Source organism: Zosterops lateralis (assembly GCF_965231275.1).
Source record: "Zosterops lateralis genome assembly, chromosome: 7".
NCBI classification, from domain to species: domain Eukaryota; kingdom Metazoa; phylum Chordata; class Aves; order Passeriformes; family Zosteropidae; genus Zosterops; species Zosterops lateralis.
Window position 1 is genome coordinate 33,700,454 of NC_139767.1, and position 22,799 is coordinate 33,723,252.

General features: G+C 34.5%; 1 protein-coding gene across 1 annotated transcript in view; it reads right to left on the bottom strand.

Annotated features, from left to right (window-relative positions):
* The window catches only part of LRP1B (LDL receptor related protein 1B), a gene marked incomplete at its 5' end in the record, with an annotated part of 645,110 nt that overhangs the window by 123,477 nt on the left and 498,834 nt on the right, over positions 1-22,799 (bottom strand). The window contains 4 exons of the mRNA XM_083865658.1: positions 1,521-1,646; positions 2,084-2,276; positions 10,311-10,515; positions 11,950-12,139. Coding sequence (XP_083721784.1) covers positions 1,521-1,646; positions 2,084-2,276; positions 10,311-10,515; positions 11,950-12,139 — 714 coding nt within the window. The remainder of the gene's footprint in view (positions 1-1,520; positions 1,647-2,083; positions 2,277-10,310; positions 10,516-11,949; positions 12,140-22,799) is intronic.

Genomic DNA, 22,799 nt, shown 5'->3' on the forward strand with positions numbered 1-22,799 from the left:
GATGCAACAATTTGGTCACGAACTTCAGGATAGGTCATACAACTGCTTTTGTGAGCATGGTTTTAACCAAAATACCAAAGTGGATGGAAAAGAGGAACATTTAGGAAAACTCAAGAAGAAAATGGGGAAATGATACCCAATTGTCATGCTTCTTTCGTGTTTCCATTATAACCACTTCAGCACAAATTTAGGAAGAATCAATATATGGTCTGCTATATGGAATAGCCAAGCCAATATGAATTGAAAGCATTTCTTGATTTGATTCGAACATGAAGAAAAGGTGCTGAAAATATAAATTCTGAACAAGGTGAGGTCTGGTTTGGAATATGATTTGTTTAGTCCTTTACATTTGAATTTAAGTATTTCTGTCTCTTTTCCCTTCATTTTCTAGCATTGTAAGAACTTAGATCTCATGAAGAGTAGTTCTCAATTACATTTGTACTTCATCTAGTTCAGCACCTTCAACTGCAATCTTTAGAAAAAAAATGAAAAGAATAAAAGTATATATAGTACAGTCTGCCCTCTGTTCAAGTCTAACTGGACACCCTTGCAGAGATTGCTTCAAACTCCATCTTGCAGAAACAAAGCATTTTAATGCCTTTCAAATGGTTTCTTTGATGACAAGTAAGTAGCCAGAGTAGTCATTACCCGTATCATCATCTCTCCCTCTTTGAATTTCACTGAAGCTTTGTCTCAAGACTCTTGACTGGCAGTGAGTTACACAGCCTAATTACACTGTGAAAGGACACTTAATTCCTTTTCTCAGCTGGAATTGCTAACTTTCAATTTTATTGAGTATCACTTTCAATTCTGTTATGAAGAAAGAAACTTTTGATCTCAAAGCTAAACTGCAGTCTGTCTTGTTTCCATCCTTTCTGTGCTACTCTACCCCATTATGTAATTTCTTCTCTTTTTTCCTGATAGCTCAGATCAACATTTCCTGCAAACATTCTACAGAATAATTTAGAAGATTAAATCTTATTTCACGTCCTAGATGACAGTTTAAACATGGTTTAACCTAAGAGCAATTTTAAGAGTTGTGACGCATCTGAAAAATATGAATGCCATATAATTATAACAAAATAAATTGCTAGGCATGTGAATTCAACTGCTGAACCTCTCTCACTTCCACTGCCAATCACTAGTTTGACAACAAAGAGAGATGGATGAGAAACTGCTTTAATTAAGGTTCAACTTCAGAAATTTATCCCACATAACCTTAGGGAAGGATACATACAGATATTTCTATCTCAGCAGTAATTACGATAAGTAAGTAAAAATCCTTTTAATAAGAAACAGTATCCCACTACAATAATATGAGTTTAAGGAGAGTATTAACACTTTTTAACCCCCCAAAAGACTTACAAGACAAAAGAGTCAAAAGCCTGGTTTGTGCTGAATTGCCAGATCAATTTTTACATTAGATAGAAGAAATAAAATTAATGGCTTGGGCCAACTGTCTTATGAAAGCCAAGCGCCTCAGAGCCCAGGAAAGCATCGTGTCAGCCACCATTACTTACTCACACATCTGTTATCATCTATCAGGACTCTGTCCCCTCGGCACGAGCAGTTCACTCGTCCATCAGGCGTCAGAAGGCACAAATCATGGCAGCCTCCATTCATTTGTGCACAGGGAGACAGCTCACCTGGAAGACAAATGACAAGAGATGAACTCGATTTTATTAAATTTGCTTCAATGGCCAATGTCTTTGAGAGAGCAAAGATCACCACATCGCAGATTCACGGGCAATTGATTTGGGTGTTATCAGTCGGATGAAAATGTCAGCATCCCTCAGATGCTGGCATGCTACAGATAAACAAACACCTGGAAAATAGTAATTTTAAAAACCTACAACATTCAAAACTGCTTAAATTTGACAAGAAAGTATTTAACTTCTATCCACCGAGCTCAACATCCACAGCAGAAAATTCTGAATAACGCTTATTTACTTGGCAAAAGGATATACCCCATGTTAACAAAAGAACTTATGAAACACCACATAAACTTTTAACCTGGTGAAAAACAAAGTAAAATCCCTGAAATGAATGATGTTGGCATGAAGAAAACTGCTTGGTGGCTTACAGCTGTTGGTGTCGTTGGCCACAGCGATGATTCCCATGGGCTGGTGCGGGATGTCGGAGCGGAGAACTTTGGTGTCTCCTCCTGTATATTTGCTGGAACGCAGGATGGCTCTCCTCACTCCATCCGACCAGAAGATGTACTCATCATACACAGCCAGGCTGAGGAAAGTGCCTGGGCCAGACTTGACAATGACCTGAAACGCAAAAGTGCACAGGAGAAACAGGAGAGGAAAGCGCCGTCACTGAACGTGAAGGTTTTAAAGTGCAAACTGCGACTCCCATCACTTTTAGACAAAAACACTTAATACTTTTATACCTGCAGCACCTGGGGAAATGAGATAACAGCACTTAAAATGTGTTAAAAGGATGCCACAGGCATGCAAATTTCAGAAAACCAGGCATCTGTTCCTTAATTAAAAAAAATCACAGTTTATCTAAATGTGCCTGTAAAAATACCTACTCAACACTTTACCAGCTTAATAGCTCCAACAGAAAAGAGAAGAGGTTCATTCAGCATGGCTGAAAGTCTAAAAATTCAGTCTTTAAGAACCAAAGTGAACTGAAGAGCTTTAGAACTGAAGAGTGCTCACCACATTAGAAACTTGAACCCTAGACAATAAATATTTCATGTTTCCCAATTCAGGAAAAAAAAAATCTCACCACAGTAATAATTAATTAAAAAACCTAGAAGGAAAAAAGAATTGAAGGTCACTATATAGTAAGGTTTGAAAGAAAATTCTAGAAATGCAATGAATTTCTTCACAATCCAAATTACAGGTCCTGTAAAATAGTTGCATATGTTCTTTCTTTCAGGTATCAGAATTAAAAATTTCCCATGGACAGTTTCCCTTCTGAAGAATTGGATGAATTTTTATCAGGTTTTTTAGTTGAAAATTTAATTTTGGCTGAAGAGAATTACTGGAAGAGGGCTAATATTTCTACACTAGATAATGGACATAGATAATACATTTACTATTTTTTATTGATTTGTATTCTAGGTTTCTCAGGGAAAAAATAATAAGTTATGAGTATTTATAAAGAGGGAACAGTTCTCATCCAGGCTATGAAAAAAAAAAAAAAATCTGTGTCTATGTGCTAGTTTTTCATAGGGAAATTGGGATAAATTGTGAAAAATAATATCCTTTAACATATCTACTTAGATCACCATGGTATTCCATCTGCTTTGTGTGCTTTATCTTCTTTCCCAGAGGGACTTTATAACAACAATGAGATTTCATGGATATCTTCATGGACCAGCACATCTGATGGACCTGAGCCCTTTGTGCTTGCAAGGGGATGCTGTGTGACAGCTCTTTAAAAAATGCTGGGGTGAGAACAGAGTAGTAAGAGTCAATCAAATAGTCAATAGTCAATAATATTTAATTTTTAAATTGCTCATTTTGGGTGTGTAGGAAGTCTTTCTCTCCATATAACGAATGCACCTAATATACAGGACATCCAAATTTCATTTTGTGAAACAAAAGCTCCCAATTTTGACACTGCAGCTGTGCCTTGGAAACCAAGAAGGTGCCCCAGTTCTGCAGAATTCCACACCCAGGGATGTCCCAGGTTTGTTCCCACCTGTGCCAGTTCAGGGTATCTCAACAACCTGCTAACATAAATAATTCTAGTCCTGTGCACAGGAGCATTCCTGTCCATGTTTAAATTCACTTATACAGACAAAATGTCAAAATTACTTACATTAATCAGATAACTGTAACAAATTCTGCTTCACTATGCACATCATGTATTTCTGCATATTTTAAAGAGGGCTGGACAGCAAATCATTTTTTCCAGGAAAGATTTTTTCCCAGTGATAAATATCCCAAGAGGACAACTTTTCTCTAACTAACATTTTTTTCAGTAATACTTTTTAAAAGTATTAAAAGATAAATGGGAATATATTAATGGCAAACGATTTCTTCTCTAATTGTGCACATTTCCAGTAAGACACTTTCCATAATACACTCTTAAAAGCCTGCACTATTCATATTCAGACATTTCTGGGGGGGGAATAAAAAAATATCATGTATGTTTCTGAAAGATCTTTGTGAAATCTGGCCATCCAGATTTTGCAGCCCCATATTCTTCCCTGTGAGAGTGTGAAACTGTCCCAGTTGGAAAGATTTTATTGTTACAACCAAGGCTAAAGCATGGCACAGCTTTCTGTGTTGGAGAACACTGTCCTAATTTATCTCAGATTGTAACAATAGAATGTAAATTCACTACAGAACTGATCATTGCTGCTCAGCCTTGGGAGAGCTGAGATCCAAATACAATGTCACAAAACCAAATGTTTCTTCACTATTGCTCATTGTATTTCATTTCACTATTGCTCATTGTATTCCATTTCCTGGAGTCTCTGCATTATGTCACAGCCCTACCCAAGGACATTGCTTTTTTCAAGCAACCAAAATAAAGACTTCATATTTCTATCAGCTTTTGGCCACCTTTACAACCCTTTGAAATTCTAATTTATATAATAACACTGACAGTTGTGACAATTTTTTATTCCTATTTTTTTAACTCTAAATTTATACTAAAACTTGCAATAACCCAAGTACAATTTTAAAACTTTAAGGATTCATGAAAATACATCCCTACCATTCCTTCCACCTGCAAGAGTGGAAGTCAGACACATCCAAGAGTACATCTCATACTTTAATACTAAATGATACCAAAGTTCAGTTACAGAAGATATTTGAAGCTCTAATTAACACATGAATTTTTTTCTCTGGTTCCTGTAAAGAAATGAGGAGACCAGGTGATGTCAGAAGTTGAGAAACAATTTAATTTTAATTGTGATTCTTTCACATTTGAATTCTGCTTTTTTAAGTTTTCTAGAAAGCTTTTGGTTTAGCATTTGACAGCTCTAATTCGAGATCTGTGTAGCATTTTCTCTAGGAAAACATGACTGAAAAAGCAAAGGAGCCAGCCAGGGAGACATGGCAGGCCCCAAAAAATTTCAGACAGAATACTGTAATTTTGATAATTTATATAAAATCCTTACCAGATTGTTATTAATAACTAAACTCAATGACTCTTATCATGACAACAAAAAACTTTTACAGAAATACTGGGTTATTTTTAAAAGAAAAGTGCATAAATTTAATGTACCAGCTTATGATGTATTAAAATAGTTATTTTTTGTAAGTATTTGAACCCTAATGAATGGATTATTATTAATGCTTCTCTTTCAAAAGGCTTAATAAATGGGCAGCAGTATTTAATACAGCTTTTAAATGTTTTTTAAGGGTTCTTTGCTTTTCTAAAGATTCCCAAACCTACTCAGACCTCTAAAGTAGTGCACAATTGTGTACACAAAACTACACTTAAAAAGGTTAAAAATATTATTTAAAGTCAATGGCATAATAAAATCATTATACAACCATAAAGTGATATCAGCAATTAAATAAATAAATAACATTTTAAATTAATAAAAAAACTGACAGAACCCCACATCAGTCATTTATTTTATTCTTTAAAATGAAAGACCTAAAATAGTATATCAGATTTATTTAGTTATGAATATTGACTTTAAAACATTATAGAATAGGAATCTAAGGAAAAAATTATATGAGAAAGAAATACAGGGAAACCTGTTGCACAAATAGGGGGAAATTAAATAATTGAAGGGGTAACTTTTACGTATTTTATTTATTTACCAAAAAAGGTACATTTAGATTAAACTCCTGATTGTGTTTGTTGTGATGCTCTTTGTTGATTGGTTTGAATAAAGACTATTTTCCACACAGCTTTAATGCATGAATTTTCTTTCATTCATTTTGTCTTTCACTATTACTTTCTAAACAACTTGAATTATAGAAAAGGATACCATGGACATACCAGAAGATCGCTTTTGTCAAGAATGGTAAGATCAAGTTTCCATGGAATTTTCCAAGCACAATGTAACAAAATCAGAAGTGCTTCCACTTCAACAATTCATTTTTGTTTCTCCATGGTAGCAATGCACATCCAAGACACTGAAAACCAAACTTCAGTGCTGAAATTGCAGTTCCAGCTGCTACTCAGTTTACAGTTCAGATTAGGCAACTGCTTATAAAAGGCCTGGACTTTTCAGTGCCATGGAAATGGAAAATACACAGCTCTGTTTTCTTTTTATCTACCACTATTATATTAACCAGGTTCTTTGAAACTGTACGCTTATTAATCCCACGATAATTATTTTCAACTTCATAAATGACAACGACAGCTTCACCTAATGTTAGATTCACTTCAATCTCCTAGAATTTTGTTGGATCTTGAGGTATTATGAATAATCTTGTTCTTTACAGCCTTTGAGATTAGTTTTATCTGTTCATTAATTCCTTCTTGAAGGTAATTTCTACCAGGCTGCCAACACTGGACATCAAGATATTTCAGCAAACTGTCCCAAACTAAAAATGTTGGATCTTTCTCAAACAAGTGTCTGCCTCACAGGGATTAGAGGATTTTACTGCTTTTGCCTAGGGAATAACTTTCATTAGGTTCAAGTTAAACATTTCTTTACAGAGCTACTGAAAGAAGGCAACTCATCAATGTCAATGGAGTGAACTCTTTAGAAAAACAATGAATTAAGCAGGGGGTGGGGATTTCACTCTTTCTTTTGGTTTTTGGCTTCAGATAAATGTTGAAGGGAAATGTGGACATTTGAAAAGTTGAGACACTAAAATTTATTTTTTTTAATGTATATTTGCAGGGGAAAAAAAAAATCAAGGATTGAACATTCCTGCTCCAACTACTGTATTTATATTGCTGGACAGAGAAAATCTAAAAAATCCACAACTTCACTTCTAGTGCCTTTAATTGCAAATAATATCTACACTGTTGCAGCTGCTTTTCAAACACAAAGAAGAATTGATTAAAAAGCCCAGAACTAAACTCTTGTTCCCCTAACTATCATAAAAGAGGGAAAAAGGAGAAGCAAACCATCATGAACTTCAGTGTCTTGGTGGTAAATTGTGAATATTGTGCTAACAACATCATTTTTTACTGGCTTTTCTTGTTTCTCTACTATTATTGTTTCCAGTGCCATTTGGAAATATTACAGAGAAACCATAGAAACTGACAAATTAATTTCTCTATGAAAGTAGGCTCTATTTTATTTTTTTTCTCAGACCAGCCATCAAAGCTAATTAAAATACCTGCCTTCTAGTTGACACTATTTTCCTTTGGGTTTGATTTCATGTCTGAATATTTATTTGTTCATAGAGGATACAGCAATGAGACTGTTCACAGAATCACATTCAGGACTTGCATCATTTTCAACTGCTAATGCTCAGATATTGGTGAGAACTTCTAAGAATTTTTAGAAAATTCTTATTTTAATGGAGTTAGATATTCTGCATTTCAAATTGCTTATGTTTTGCACAATTTCTCTCTTGGCTCAATTTATCCCGCCTTAGTGAGTTATTTGGTCACTTCTCAAGGTAACATTGATGTCATCAGGAATACCTTCCCAAAACTGACCAAAATTATCCTGCTGCCCTCAATGACACTTGCATTTTAAATAAATACAACAACACTCATGAAAAATAGATTTTAGAGGACATTTGTAAACTCAAGTTTTTAGTAAATGCACAACCAAAGCTAAAGCTTGCACTTGCTGTAGACTGAAGAAGATATCTGATAAAATCTAATCAAATAAAACAGAATTTGAACACCAATTATGAAACTTCTTTAATTACATTAATACACAAATTCAACAGAAAAAAACCTCACTATCCTAGAAACTGAAAGTTACAGTTACTGGCAGGCTGCAATTACATGAAGGTTATAATTACCAGAAACACCTCTAACCCCTTATTGATTTTAACAATCCCACCTACAGGCCTACAAAATTATAACTGAGACCAAAACATTCCAGCCTGGATGCTAAAAAAATAACTGTTTACAGGAAGTTAACAGTGTTTCTAGTTTTTCACATGTAAAATGTTACAAAATACTTAAAAAAGAAGAAGTAAAGGAAAAATAAATCAAAGGCTCATCATTTATTAGGAAAGTTCAAAAAGTGAAATCAGCTTTATTTGCTGCTGGCTCAGTGCCTGTGTTCATTAAAAAAAAAAGTTGCAATTAAAGCATCAAGCAGCTAAGACTAGTTGTGGCCACAATATTAGATCCAAGTAAGGGCAGGAGAAAAAAAAAATGGAAGAAAATAGGAAAGAATAATGGAAAAAAAAAATGCCACTTCTGTTTTTTAAACCGGAAGGTCTGACAGAACAGAACAAAAAAATGTTAAGAAAACGTCCCCCCCCAAAATTAATATCTTCTAAGCAATAAAAATGAACAATAATGACAAAAAATCTTCCAAACTTGAAAGAGTATTCCCGAAACCAAATACCAGTATTAAAATATCAGCTCAACACAAAAATCAATAAACCCTTACAATCCACTTTAAAGAGTCCGTTCAATATTGCTAAATGATTTTCTACTAATTCATTGTACTAGATTATTGTGGTGAGCAGAATGAAGAAAGAAGCTGCCTTCTGGAAGAAAATTCATTACATTACCATTAGCCTTTCATGTCCTACTATCCAATTTCTACCCTTGTTAACCTAACTGAAACCAGAGAGCAATGAAGCAGAGATACTGGGGGAAAGGGTAATCTGTTTAAACTGGTTTTGACAGGTGGTTGATGGCTGAAACACCCCAAAGAATCTGAGATCACCAGAACAGTGGAACAATCATGACTTGCACTGATGTCACAGAAATCAGGGATCTCATCCAGCTGGACAGCAAATGAACAAAGTAAAAAAAATAACTGCCCTGGAAATATTATTTTTCACTAGGGCAGTAACACAGTTAACAGGCTGGATGCTGGCATTGCTTGTATCAGTAAAACCTGCTGGGTTTTCCTTCTGCTATAACAATCCTCATCTGAGTAAAGCAGGAAGAGTGAGAACCCAAATCTCTACTTTTGACAACAGAATCAGCTGATCATCCCACAGCAGGTATTGGTGTAACACACTAGAACTCCCAAAAACCCTTCAGAAGAGGGTGCTGGACTCAGACCATTGTGTTCAGGAGGTTTTCTGTTTACTACAATGGAGAAGAAGAGTTCAAAAAGCCAAACCAAGGAGCAAGTACTCAGAAAAACTGGAAGTTTCAATGTTCAATTGCTGAGAAAACGGAATGATCCTTTTCTTTTTGCTACTGCAAAGTGAAAGCCATAGACTTGATTAAAAAAGGAGTATTTTAGTAATGGATTCTGTAACTAAGTGGCATCACATCCTACTTCATGCCATTGATGCCTATTTCACTATACTTTATGCAAAGATGAAGTTAAACTATTTAATCACAACCTACTAATTACCTTGTACTTAACTAATTACCCTGTACTTCTCTTTTGTGTTAATAAGTATAGAGTCAGAGACTGAAAACTTTAGAATCCATTTGCTTGGTTTATCAAGTTTCTGATACATTTAATGCATCTGAAAGCATTGGGGAGCTGTGGTTAATTTTTATAAAAGGAAAACAAAAGGAAAAGAAAAAGCATATGCCTATCCATGCTGACTGTACTTCAGTTCTGCTCTTACAAGCTTGGCTGTTCTGATTTATTTTGAAAAAAGTTGGCTAAAAATAGTGTGGAAAACTTCTGGATAAGATTCGGAAAAACCATATAATTTTCATTTAAGAGAAAAAACTATTTCAAAGCTCACATATTCATATATTGCATATGAAGTGCTTTTTAAAAGTTAATAGATATCAAAGTGAGATGATGTGATCTCCTGTAAAGCTGGGAATTGAATACAAGACAGAACATGCCCTTAATTCATTATATCCTGAACTTTGGGAGGTACAAAATCCCTGAAATGAAGATTTCATTAAATACAAGAAATGTAGTGCTAAAGATGTAACAAAACCACAAGCACAGATCAACTGCCTTCAGCACATTCCCAGTAAAAGATCTGCTTGAGCTGAAACAGAAAGAAAGCTCAAGGACCAAAACATATTATGATGAAAGAGTAATGCAGAGTAGTTCAATATCTGAAAATGTATAGTTAGGAAATATTAGAAATAAGATTAGTTGAGTAACACTCAAGCATTGCACAAAAGAAATTCTGAGCAAACTGAGCAGTATTTGTACTTCAATAGAGTTAAAGCCTAATATTCAACTTACACTAGGAGAAAATTAGGCAATTATTAATCTTTCTGTAACAATTTCACTTTGAAGGTAATATTGAATGGAAACATACAAAGAGTGTGTGCAGGATTTTTGTTTTACTTACATATCTTTGTGATCCATCATATTCACACCTCTCAATTTTTCCCAAGCTGCCATCTGAAAAGTAAAGTTTCTCCGCCCTGTGATCAATGGTGAGTCCATTTGGTGTCAGAATATCAGTGCTAATGATAACCTGGGCATTTTTGCCTGACAGGGTGGATCTCATGATGCTCGGGAGCTGCTCATTCCAGTTAGTCCAAAACATTAAGCTGTATTAAAATCAAAAAACCAAACAAAACCATAAGATACATTTTATAATTTAATTCTCTATGAAATGAGCAACAGAGTAAGAAAAAAACCAACAAATGCCTTCATAAACAATTCTGAATGGCATCTATAAATAATTGTGATAATCAATAGTAAATAAGAAAATGTAACAGCCCATAAATAAATTATGTATATAAATTATAGCAGTTTCCTAGTTCATTCATTTGTATAGGAGTACAATTATTTTCTCTTACAGATCTGTTCAGTCCTGATCTTGTCTCTGTAGTAATTTACCATCAGAGAGAGATACAAGTTGTGTAATGATAGAAATTTAATTCTCCTAATGTGTGCATTAGTAATATTTAACAGTGAAATTCATCTGCAGCTTCTCCCATATTACAGCAGTGAGAGAACTCTCTGCACACCCAAGGACTGGAGTGCAGAGGGTTGATAATGGGAAGAAAAAAGGACCTGAATGTGCTTTACAGGAGGCCCAGTCAGCCCCTTGTTGCTGTTCACAATGATAGAAAAAGTTATGGATTGGGCTGCAGATGGAATTCTAATTCACAGACTGACAGAACCTGTTCCTCCTCTCACTGCAATCTCCATCAGAGCTTATGGGGTTTATTGATGGTACTTTGCTAATTGTATTTTACAATGCAGCATAAAGTTTTGATTTGCATGAACAGGACATGAAGTCAGACATGGAAATATGCTCCACTACGTGAAACTTTGTACATTCAGCCACCACAAACTAAAAGTAGAATTTAATATGGCAGAAATGCTTCCCAACTTCCCCAAAAGACATTTACAAGAAGAAGAAAAAGCAGGTTGCCTTTTTCCTAGAATTAACAGAGAAAAAGTACCACAAATACATACGGCACTGAAATAAAATAAAAATCCTGTCACTAACACAGTATTTTTGAGAGGGAAAGAACTAAGTTTGAATTCTTTGCAGGACTGTGTCCATTGTTACATACTTTTATACAACACTGACTTCTGTGATAAACACAGAAGGGGCCTCTATTTTGCACAAAAGAAACTCAGACTTCTTTTTGTAAGTGCTTAAATTAATTCTGGATTTTTTTTAAACTCAAGCAGTAAGTGACACATCTGAGAAAACGGCCACTCAAGAATTTGCATTTAGCTCACTCTTAAGAAAAGCAGCTTGAATTCTGTTAACATTCCATGAAAATACAATGATTATTTGATCTGAGATATAAAAACATATAAGATGTTGAATCTTACTTCCGCAACTTCTTTATAAGAGGGAGACAACGAAAGATACCGACAATAAAACGCGTTAACATTTGTCTCCTAAACGGAGAAATCGAATCAACCTCCCTAGGGCTCAGCAATATTGTCTGACTAAAATAAAGAAGTGTTGGTTGATGCTGGGCTAGAATTAGGATTTGTAGGAGAGATGTAACACCTACTTTTGGCATTCATCCAGGGCCAGCACGTGGGGATGGTCGTCCTCGGCCATGGTGATCACGGCCTCGCGGTTGAACGCCCCGCGGCGCCGCTGGTCCACCGTGTGCCTGGTGATGGAGGACGTGGTGGAGCTGGTCCAGTACAGAGTGTCCCAAGCTCTGTGATAAGCCAGGCCCTCCACTGACCCCACATCTGCAAGATATCGACAGATATATTGACAGACAGAGCAAATCAAACTGCTGCTAACGGGATGTTGGGTTTTATTATTATTCAGAGCGGATCCTGCGGACTCGTGGGTTTCAGTTATTTCAGCTGACTCTGACTCTGCAATTATTTTTATCATTCTTGCTATTTATTTTTATTGCAACCAAGTCTTATCTTCTTTTCGTAAATTTAAATTAAAACAACATGGAGGGCAAGACCACCATTAATAACACTTTACTATATTTATCAATTCTAACAATCATTAAATTGATATTACCACTACCGTGTCCCCAGACACAGTAGAAATAACAAACATTTATTCAAGACAATAATTATTTAGTCTCATCTTCAAATATCATTCAAACCAGGTCTTTGTATTTTTTCAATAGTTGCTTGTATTATTTAGCACCATCTCACAATGTATTTTGTAGCACTGACAAGTTACATTAATAGGGATCAAAGTTCCCTGTTGTTAACAACTGTATTGGCTTTTGCTAAACACCTGAAAATTACTGAAAAAATACCAACTCTGAAGGTCTCGGCATCAATATGTAATTTTAATAAGTCATGACACCACACTCATTCATTCAAAACAAAAAACTGTGAGCTAGGAAAAAAAATATTAATAAGCAACTAAAACATATATTTAATGTCCTGAAAAGATAAATTGTATTTAATCCCAATATATAAAAGTGACAGACTATGAGAAATAGGAATAATTATTTCCTCCCACTATTGGTGAATTACTACAGAAATATATATGCTGATAATTTCACTTATTATTTTGCCAGAAACAAATATTTTTAGACCAGAAGGTTCATGCAGCTTATTAATGAGCTACAGAAGGCAAAAATCTAGAAATATAATCAGGATTACATTATGTTGGCTATTACAGTTTACATGCAGCTTCCTGAAAGATGTAATTTTTACTATGCAAATCATACATACAGAACAAAAAGTCCCAACCAGAGTTTGATCACTTTGGAAGAGCAAACACTGAATCAAAACTTCGAGGCAAATAAATCAAAACTATACGACCAATAACGATTTATCAGTTTTTTGTATTTTTCTTGTTAAAGCATCTGGCCATCTTCTGATGTCATATTTTGTGACATATCTGTGGAGAAGTAACAATCACTTGTATTCAAGAAGAAGCGACAGAAAAATAAATGAGATGACAATCCTTAAAGGAAGGTGGATATATATAAAAAATAGTTTGCTTACTTATGAAACAGAATTTATGAAACAAGCCCCATGTACCTTCAGCTCACCTGAAGTATTGAAATATATATTTTGAAATTTCAAAATACTGAAACATAGTGAAGGTTTTAGAAATCAGCAACAGAAACTCAAATTCTTCAAATATCGGGACAGAGATTCCCATTAACACTATCTGCTGAATCCAAATTCACAACTACATACAATTCCCTGAACTAAAACAAATGCTCTTAGATATCTGATTTATCTATTAAGTTTCCCTGTGTGGAATCACAACTTGGTCCTGATGTTCCCTGTGGGTCCCTTCCAACTCAGATATTCTGTGATTCCCTTTAAAAACGACAGATGTATTGACAATTTCTGACCAATTCTGACTGCAAACAACAGTCATCAAACCATCAAACCACTTATTGCTCTTCATTTGTAAGATGACAGAAAAACATTTAAAAAAAATCATTTTCCTGGTGTAACCTCTTGAATTTCTATCAACTTTAGCTTTGTTTCCTGTCTAAATCTGTCAAGAAATTTGACAGCAAACTGATTGCAAAACTTAGTCCAAAACTCTATTGTGGCAGACAAAAACATAATGATGTTGTTCTTGTCACAGAGAGATGTGATCAATTAAAAGATCAAAGTGCTCTTCAATATAAGATTTGTTGTTTTATGAGTAATTTCTGTACTAAAGAGGAAAACTCAATTTTCCCACAGTTATCAGAAAGCAAATTTTCTCCTCCTTACATCACACTGCAGTTCCATGTTTAGGCCTGTGAATGGTGACTCAAGAAGTTTTAATTCCAAGTTACTCTTTATAAAATGGAAACTTCTAAATTTTTAGAAAACAGCTACATGGAAGGCTAGAGATGTATGGAGATAGGAAACATTTAGCACACAGATTAAATTTTTTAAATAAAGTATCTAAAATAGGCAGTTTTGCAAAAAACCCCCTTTGTCATACATGTGCTCTCAGGGGAGGAGAGCTAAGAGAAAGCAATCTGTAAAACAGTATTTCAAAGATGAGGTTCGAGTGAAAGACCTGTAGATGAAAAGTTCATAAATAATTGAAACAGAAAAACTCAGAGTAAAAAAATAAACTCTTACCAAAAAAAAAAAAAAAAAAAAAAAAAAATTCAGAGGAATTCAATTTCTACAAGACAAGAAAAAAAAAATTAAAAAGAAAACTAACTGCTGCAAACACACACCCAAGTGCATTTTCTTAATTCCATCAAAAACATTAATTCTGAAGGATTTACACCAGGCACACTCTTTTATTTGCTAATAAACTTTTAGTTTTATCATGTTCTGTACTTTTGGAATTTAGGACTCAACCAATATAGAAGTGACTCATTTAATAGCTTTAGAAATCTATAAATAAGGTGGTCTTAAAGTCAAGGACAGAAGATTTAGAGAGTGACAGAACTTTTAGATAAATTCTCACAATGGATAACACAAGTAACTTTGTTCTTGCTAGCATGAGGTGTGAGCTGGATGTGCCAGCAGTGCATTCTTTTTGCTATTTTATATATTTTTAGATTAAATTTGTTTGTTTGTTGGGGTTTCTGTTTGGTTTTTCTGTTTGTTTGGGTATTTTTGTTTGTTCAGTTGTTGTTGATGACTCTCCAAATTCCTGTAAATCTCTTTATCAGTGATAGAACAGTGACCAAGGAGAGATTTATCCTAGAAATGGTCCTCTAGACTTTAGGTTCTTCCTTAAAACTAAAACATTTCAGCAACTTTATATTTCTAAGGATGAGACATTGGAGAAGATTCCTAAGCAGTGTTAGATCATTACTGATTTGCATAGATATTCTTTTCTATTTACTTACTGCATACTCCTTTAAAGAATATTCTAGAGCATTTTTTTCCTTAAATTTAATTTATCATTATATACTCAGTTACTAGAAAATACATCAGAAAGATGTACTCATCCCCTCTGCTGCTACACTTGGGGGATTTAGTCCCAAAAGCCACTGACAGGTTGAAAATTAGCAATTTGTTTACTCTAAGCTTCATATTTTTGCAGCATCATGTAATATTCTGAATTGGTAAAGCATAAAGAAACTGGAAATGAAAAGAATCCCATTTGTTACACTGACATATTGAATTAAAACACTGATGGCATTAGATGCCTACAGCACTGATTAAATTTATTCTAGCCATGAAGCAACAGTTTATGATTTTCACATGAATAGCATACTTAAATGAAAAGAACATTAATACAATATGATATTAATATACAAATACTCACATTATTCACCTGCCACTGACATTCTGAATTAAATCAGTAATGGGGTGTATAACTGATTAAATATCTACACAAGAGAATGCAACAGCCTATGATTTACAAAGGCAATGCCAGAGTGATCACATCATTACGTTGCCAAATGCTATCTATCACTTTTACTGAAGTTAACGAAGATAGATTGCATCCCACAGATGAGATGCAGCCCATAAATATTGCCATGCTGATCTTCATCTGACTTTCTGGGGGAACAGACAAGTAACAAATCAATAACTGAAGAACTCAGAATACGCTCCCTTATTAATGCAACTGGAAAATAAAAATACTAAAAGGTAAAGTTTAAATTGCCCAAAAATAGTTGAGTTTGGGTTTATAGAGATACACAAACACACACACCATTTCTGCATTTCATAGATTTTTACCTTTTATCTTCTGTTTTGAAACTATCTAGAAAATTTACAATTAGAACTTTTCCACTTCAATTACCTCATTCCTTTAATTTCCTATGTTAACCAACTCCTTTTCTTTAACAATGATGTAAAGCAAGAACAACTGTCAACATCATCCTTTTCTGAACACTGAAAAGCCATCAAAGCAATAAAATTGAGCATAAACAGCCCTTACTCTTTGATATCAGGATATTGGAGGTGGCTTTAATGATCAATACTCATTCTCTGGCTCGGTTTTTGCAATTTCCTTTTCAAGTTTCAGCCTGTGGATTGTTCCAGCAGACTGGGCACAGGAGGGGGCCGTGGTTTCTATCCCTGTTTGTGCAGGATTGTGGTGACAGGTAACAGGTGGTCACCGTTTGATCTGGGGTGAAAGCAAAGCCCCACCAGCAACAAGGCACCTGAAGGAAAGTGTTTATTTTCACAGCTCTCACTGACTGCACAATCAGAACTTTACAAAATTCTCACCCTCACTTTGCTCTACCAGAAAATCTTTTGTTAAACGATTGTTCTAAGACACAACTAATAAACTGCAATATATATAATAAACTGCAATTATGACATCATTCTATTTAGCCTGAGAATATAATTTCATTTCAGAGCAGATGTAAAGTTTGCTAAAATTATACCAACGATGAGTAAACATCTGTCCCATTTTTTCTCTATCTTGAAAAAATAAACACACGCTATAAGCTATAAAAGATTTTTAAATTATTAAAAATCATTTAATGAACAAAGACTTTGGGTTCTTCAAGGTAACAATTAGCTTAAATCCAAGACATTACAAATTTCTCCACGGATGTGACCTTATTACTCCTTCAAACATCCTGCGACAATATTGGAAAGAATGAACATTTGTTGGCAATGATACAGAGAAATATAAGACCATTCTAAATGTAGAAAAAAAACCTCCTCACTCTTTTGAGGTATTTTTTGTGGGAAGTGTAATACTGAAATCTGATATTTAGCAAAACACTTTGTGTCTGCCAAAACAATAACAAATTTTTAGGACAAAATCTAAACCTACCTCTAATTAACTTTTTCCAGACAATGAATAGAGCCCTTCCACAAATGTTCCCTGAATATTTACCAAGGAAAAATAGAGATGCAAACCTACAATACTCTGTACTTCATTATCTGAGATATAACTTGCTCCTTTAATAAATTTCCTTAAATAAATAAGGGATTGTCTTAGGGTCAGAAAGAATAATGTAGCAAAGGACTAATGATACATCACAAACTCAATATTTTAGAAACACAACATTTTAGAAAACCAAGAGTATTTTGTATAACTGGAACCCTCCCAGGATGTTTCAACAAATCATTACTAGTTAGCAAGTGTTACAATATTCTAACTTCAAGGTAGTTAAACATACCCATATAAAAGAAGTTTTAAAAGCAGAAAGAGATCTGGAATGGAAAGCTGACACAGAGAAAGAAGTGTTTTATTAGATTATTAAAAATCTCAACAATTTTCATGGAAGAAATGTTTTCATAATTACAAGAGCACATATCTTTTTATGCATTACATGTGCACTCTAAAAAAAACTCCAAAACTCTTCACCCTTACCACATACGAAACAAAAACATGACTATCCTAATAAGGATAATAAATATGTATAATCTAATTCTAATTGATCAGCATTCTCACTCTAATAAATATGTATAATCACACATTTTTATTGTTGCTGTTGAAAAAGAGCTATTTGAGGGCATTAATGACAGAATAGCCTCATGATCTAACAATATTTGCTTGATGACATTACCCTTTAGAAAAAACCAGTAAAATTAAAGGGATGTTTCTCTGCAGCTTTTTCCTGACAATTCACCAAACACAGTTTTACATTTTATGCAACTAAATCACATCTGCTGATGGGAAAAAAAAATAGCAAATGTGTACATCATTATAAATTTGCTAGATGCTAAAAGTTGAGTAAGTCACAAACGTTGTTAATTTTTCATGAACAATCTCAAGCGGAATAGGCAGGAACACCTTTCCTCAGTAAAGAGGTTGGGAATGCTCAGGACATCCCAAACTAAAAGATCAGTGTGAGTCAGATCCCATCATGAACACATTTCAGAGTTTAACACTAGGAACATCTAAACAAAGCCTGAAATGTGCAGGAATACACATTTCTAAAATAAAATTTAAAAAAAGCTTAAGATAAAATTAGTAAACTTCATCCACCTATAACAGCAACTCATAGATTTTACCCACTAATCTTAGTCTAGTGGAAGGTATCCCTGCCCTGGCAGGATCTTGGAACAAGATACTCTTAAAGGTCCCTTCCAACCAAAACATTCTGTGATTGTCTGATTCTCTAATATGCAGCAACATACAGAAAACAAATTACATTGACAAATCAGACACTTTGTTTTCCTCTTACAGTGTTGGCATTGTAATAATAAAATGTTTTACTCATTAAATATCCTAAACTTAACAACAGCCTCTCATTTTCCTCCTTTAAAAAGTGAAAATTACTGGACCACTATTCCAACACACACAGTTATCATGAACCTCATTCATTTATGAAATGAAAAGTGGCAATATTCAAATATTTATTTCTAACAGATTAAAAAGTTCTTTCCTGGAGAAGAAAGCTCCAAAACTAAAGGGATCTCATACAATGTACAAAATGTAATGCTCTGTAAGAGAAATGGGAACATAAATGCCTTTTTGACAGTTAAATTGGACCCATTTAGTTGGGAAGAATAGTAGCACACACTGGAACACCTTTAAAAGATTCAGACTGTGAAAAGCCTTAAAATACATCACAGAATCTGACACTTTACGTTAGCAGTGAAAAGATTTTTGTGTTCCTTGGGCATGAGTGCCTCAGGTTCAAAACAGGAGTGTTTTTTTCACATAGCATTTCCTTTCTGTGCTGTGAAAGACACTACACTGGCAAAATGTCTCAGCGCCATTGTTTACACAGGCAGGAGAAAAAAACAGCTCTCTGAGTGTATCTCATCTTAATACTTTTTACCTCTTTCTCATTTGATTTTTTGTTTGTTTTTCTTTGCCTCCACTTTTTTTTTTTTTTTTTTTTTTTTTTTTTTTTTTTTTTTTTTTTTTGTAATTTTTAACTTGTTCTTTGATTTTTTCTCTACTGTTGTACCACTGTCTTAAACCTATTGGGACACTGCACTGCTTTTCTACAGATACACTGAGGCAGGCTTTGGCAGTGAAAATATTACTTCAAAATTCTCCCTATAATAAAAAAAATTAAAAAAGCACTAATAGCCTAGAAACTGAAATGTCAACTTCTAAAAAGGCTTCTTCGTATAAGCTTTGAAACAACTTAGATGAGCCAAAAGCACATTTGTGGGAAATCAGAGCCAAGAGCAAGGTAAATTGTTAAAAAGTGGGAATAAGGAAGATTAACCTGATAAAATTACTTAGGAAAATAATAAAAAAAAAAAAATAAAAAAAGAGAAAGCCACTGCTGATTGACTGAAAGATGGAGATATGAAAGAATCCCCTCAAAAAACCACCAACATTGCACAAATAGAAAAGGTGTTAGGGCATGGCACATCCTGTTGTTGTTGTCATTGTTTCTTCCTGCTGGAGACAGGACCCCACCAGGTACAGGAATCTCGGTGAGCTTTGAATCTGTTTTTAGTGAACTGGAACGAGTCAGATAAAGTTGTTTATGTGCCGTAAATCTACTTTCCCTGAGCCGAAAACGTGTTAGCTAATGGGTTGTTTATGAGTTGCAAATCTGTTCAGTGAGGTGAAAATTTGTCAGATAATGGGTTGTTTATGAATTCTAAATCAATATTCAGTGAGTCAGAACTATGTTAGATAATAGCTTGCGTATGGGTTGTAAATCTGTTTTCAGTGAACTGGAAACATGTTAGATAATGGGTTGTTTCTGGGTAGTAAATCTGTTCTCAGTGAGCTAAAAACATGTTAGATAATGGGTTGCTCGTGAGTTGTAAATCTGTTTTTTAGTGAGCTGGAAACCTGTTTAACAAAGAGCTCTATGTGTCTTAAGTGTTTTTAGTGTGCCGGAGACTTCATGGATCTATTAGACGTGAGAGGCAGATCTGATTTCAGAGGGAGGAATCCACCTGATTATAGATACTTTATGGGCAGATTTACATTCAGCAAACGAAAAATCTGGGACAACAATGTTGTGGATGTATCATATCCTATTTTCTCTACGAAAGTCAATTACTGAGTAAAGGTTGACATTATTTGTAGACTTCAACTTAATGAAGCAGAAAAAGGGTGTAGAACTGATATAACCACACTAGGTATTTCCACTGTGGTTTTGAATCCCTTCCTAATAAAGGAAAGCTTCCTACAGATGCATTCTAATAATTTTGGAGGAAAAACAACAAAATTGATGTAAAATATGTTCTTTTTCAATCCTGAAATGAAACATTATTACTCAAATCTCTCACCAGGATTCCATTTAATGATTTCTAGATCACAGATTCTTAACGTGTAAATAAGAAAATTTTGGAATTTTACATCTTTCAGTGAATGAAATTGGTGGTGTCAACCAATCTTACCACTGCTTTTCTCCTTACAGGTGGAGTTTGAATAAATACCTCCACTATACCAAGCAGCCTCATGAACTGTCTGCTGTTTACAGTGATTGGAAAATCACATGCAGACTGTGGGATGGAAGGCTACAAAAATATCAGCTGAGAAAGAATGACTCAACATAAACTGTTTAAAACACATGAAAGAGAGCAATAAACATATTTATGTATGTTACATCCCTTCTCATTTACAAAGAAGCATTTCTACAGAAGTATTTCTACAAAATGCCATCGTTCACATGTACATCCCAAGCATGTACAGTGAATGCTTCTGCAAGGATACAAAATTTCATCTGACTTTCAATTATTCAGAGTGCTGACTCTGCTAATGAAAAATGAAATCTGGCATATTAAACTGCAAGTAGAAAGACTTCCTAACAATTTCATAAAACTATAATTCCCAGCTATGCTTTATGGAATGTCTTTAGCTCTTGTAGAGCAACCTATTATGAAGTAATGAGGAATACTTTATTGTTCTTTTAAAAACCAATTTCTATCTGCATTAGTGCTTCACCAGTATTTATTCCTCTTCTTTGTCTGTTTTAAATGTTGAAAACTCCAGTGGCTTTTCATGTAATACTTTTAATCTCTTTTTATAAAACCAGAGCTAAAAATGTCCTTCCATGTCATCACTGCACGTTTCTGTCTCTCGTGCAGCGAAGCTCAGCTCTGAATCCTTGGGTTTAATGCTTTTCTGGGAGTAATGGGAACATCCTGACAACATTGCTTGGTTTATCTTTAACATATCTCAACACAGATGTCATAAATTCCTCTAAGATAGCCACACACAGGAAATCAATGGAGAAAAACCTTAACACCTTGTATCATATATAAAATCACAGAATAGTTTGTGTTGGAAGAGACCTTAAAAGCTCATCTCATTCCATCTCCTGCCGTGGGCAGGAACACCTTCCACTATCCCAGGTTGCTCCAAACTGTGTCCAGCCTGGCCTGGGACACTTCCAGGGATGGGGCAGCCACAGCTTCTGTGGGCACCCTGTGCCAGGGCCTCACCACTCTCACAGGGAAGAATTCCTAATATCTCATCTAAATCTGCCCTCTTTCAGTTTATAAAACATTTAAAATGCTTTTCCATGCATTAGTGCCAACTGTCTTCATAACCACAAACTACTCCACAGAACCCCAATGCAGAGAGAGAATGTACAACTGCCCAACATCACTTGTGAAATAATATTTTGTCAGTTTTCTAACATTTTTTCTTTTCTAAAATATATTTCTATTAACATGCAACAGTGCAAAGGTGATATATCAAACAAACTTTCATTTTTCCTCATCACTCTTTGGTCTTGTTATTGAACTGACCCAAGAAAAAAGTTAAATTTAGGCAACACGGCATAAATAGAAATTTGTAGGAGATTTATCCACATCTTAAGGAACAAATACTACACAGCACTTTGGACATTTGGAAAACAATTACTGAAATTGCAGCCTTCAAAAAAACCGAGACAGTACTGAAAAGGGACAAGAGAACAACAAAATTAAGTATCTGCATCTGATAAATGACTAGAGATGAATGTGCTTTGTCGCATATTTCAGAAAAAAGAAAAGTAGAACAGAAATGAAAGAGTGAAGAAGTTTTTCCAATTAACACTTTTGTCATACAGATTAACGGATATTTAGCATTAAGGATGTATTTCCTTATGTATTCACATTCAGATTTTCCTCAAATTCAGATTTTCCTATAACAAACCTGGTACCTTTCCACATACACCTAATATTACAGCTATGTCAGACTTGGTTGATAAACATTTTATTGACAGATTTTGAGGTTTTATTGAGACCTCAGATGCAAAATATGGTTTGTCTTATCCTGAAGACTTTGGTGAAGATGCTGGCAGAAATTTCTTTATAGTAGTGCAAAGCTTCATTTTCCAAAGGCTAGAATCTTTGAAAAACAGGTCACATTTCATGAAATTTCTCCTACTAATGTGATGAAGGCATAATAATCATGAGGAATGAATAAGTACCAAGTAAGCCTCTATTAAAACCAAACAGTTCTGTAGGCTGGAATTTACCTCTGATTGTCAATGAGCACAAATTCCTTTCTTGGACTTCACTTAAAGAAGGGAGAATCAACTGAACACACTGACCAAGGTCTTAATATTTTATACTGAGAAATGGCTACAACAGAGACCTCACCCTCACTAACTAGAAAAATAAACAACCG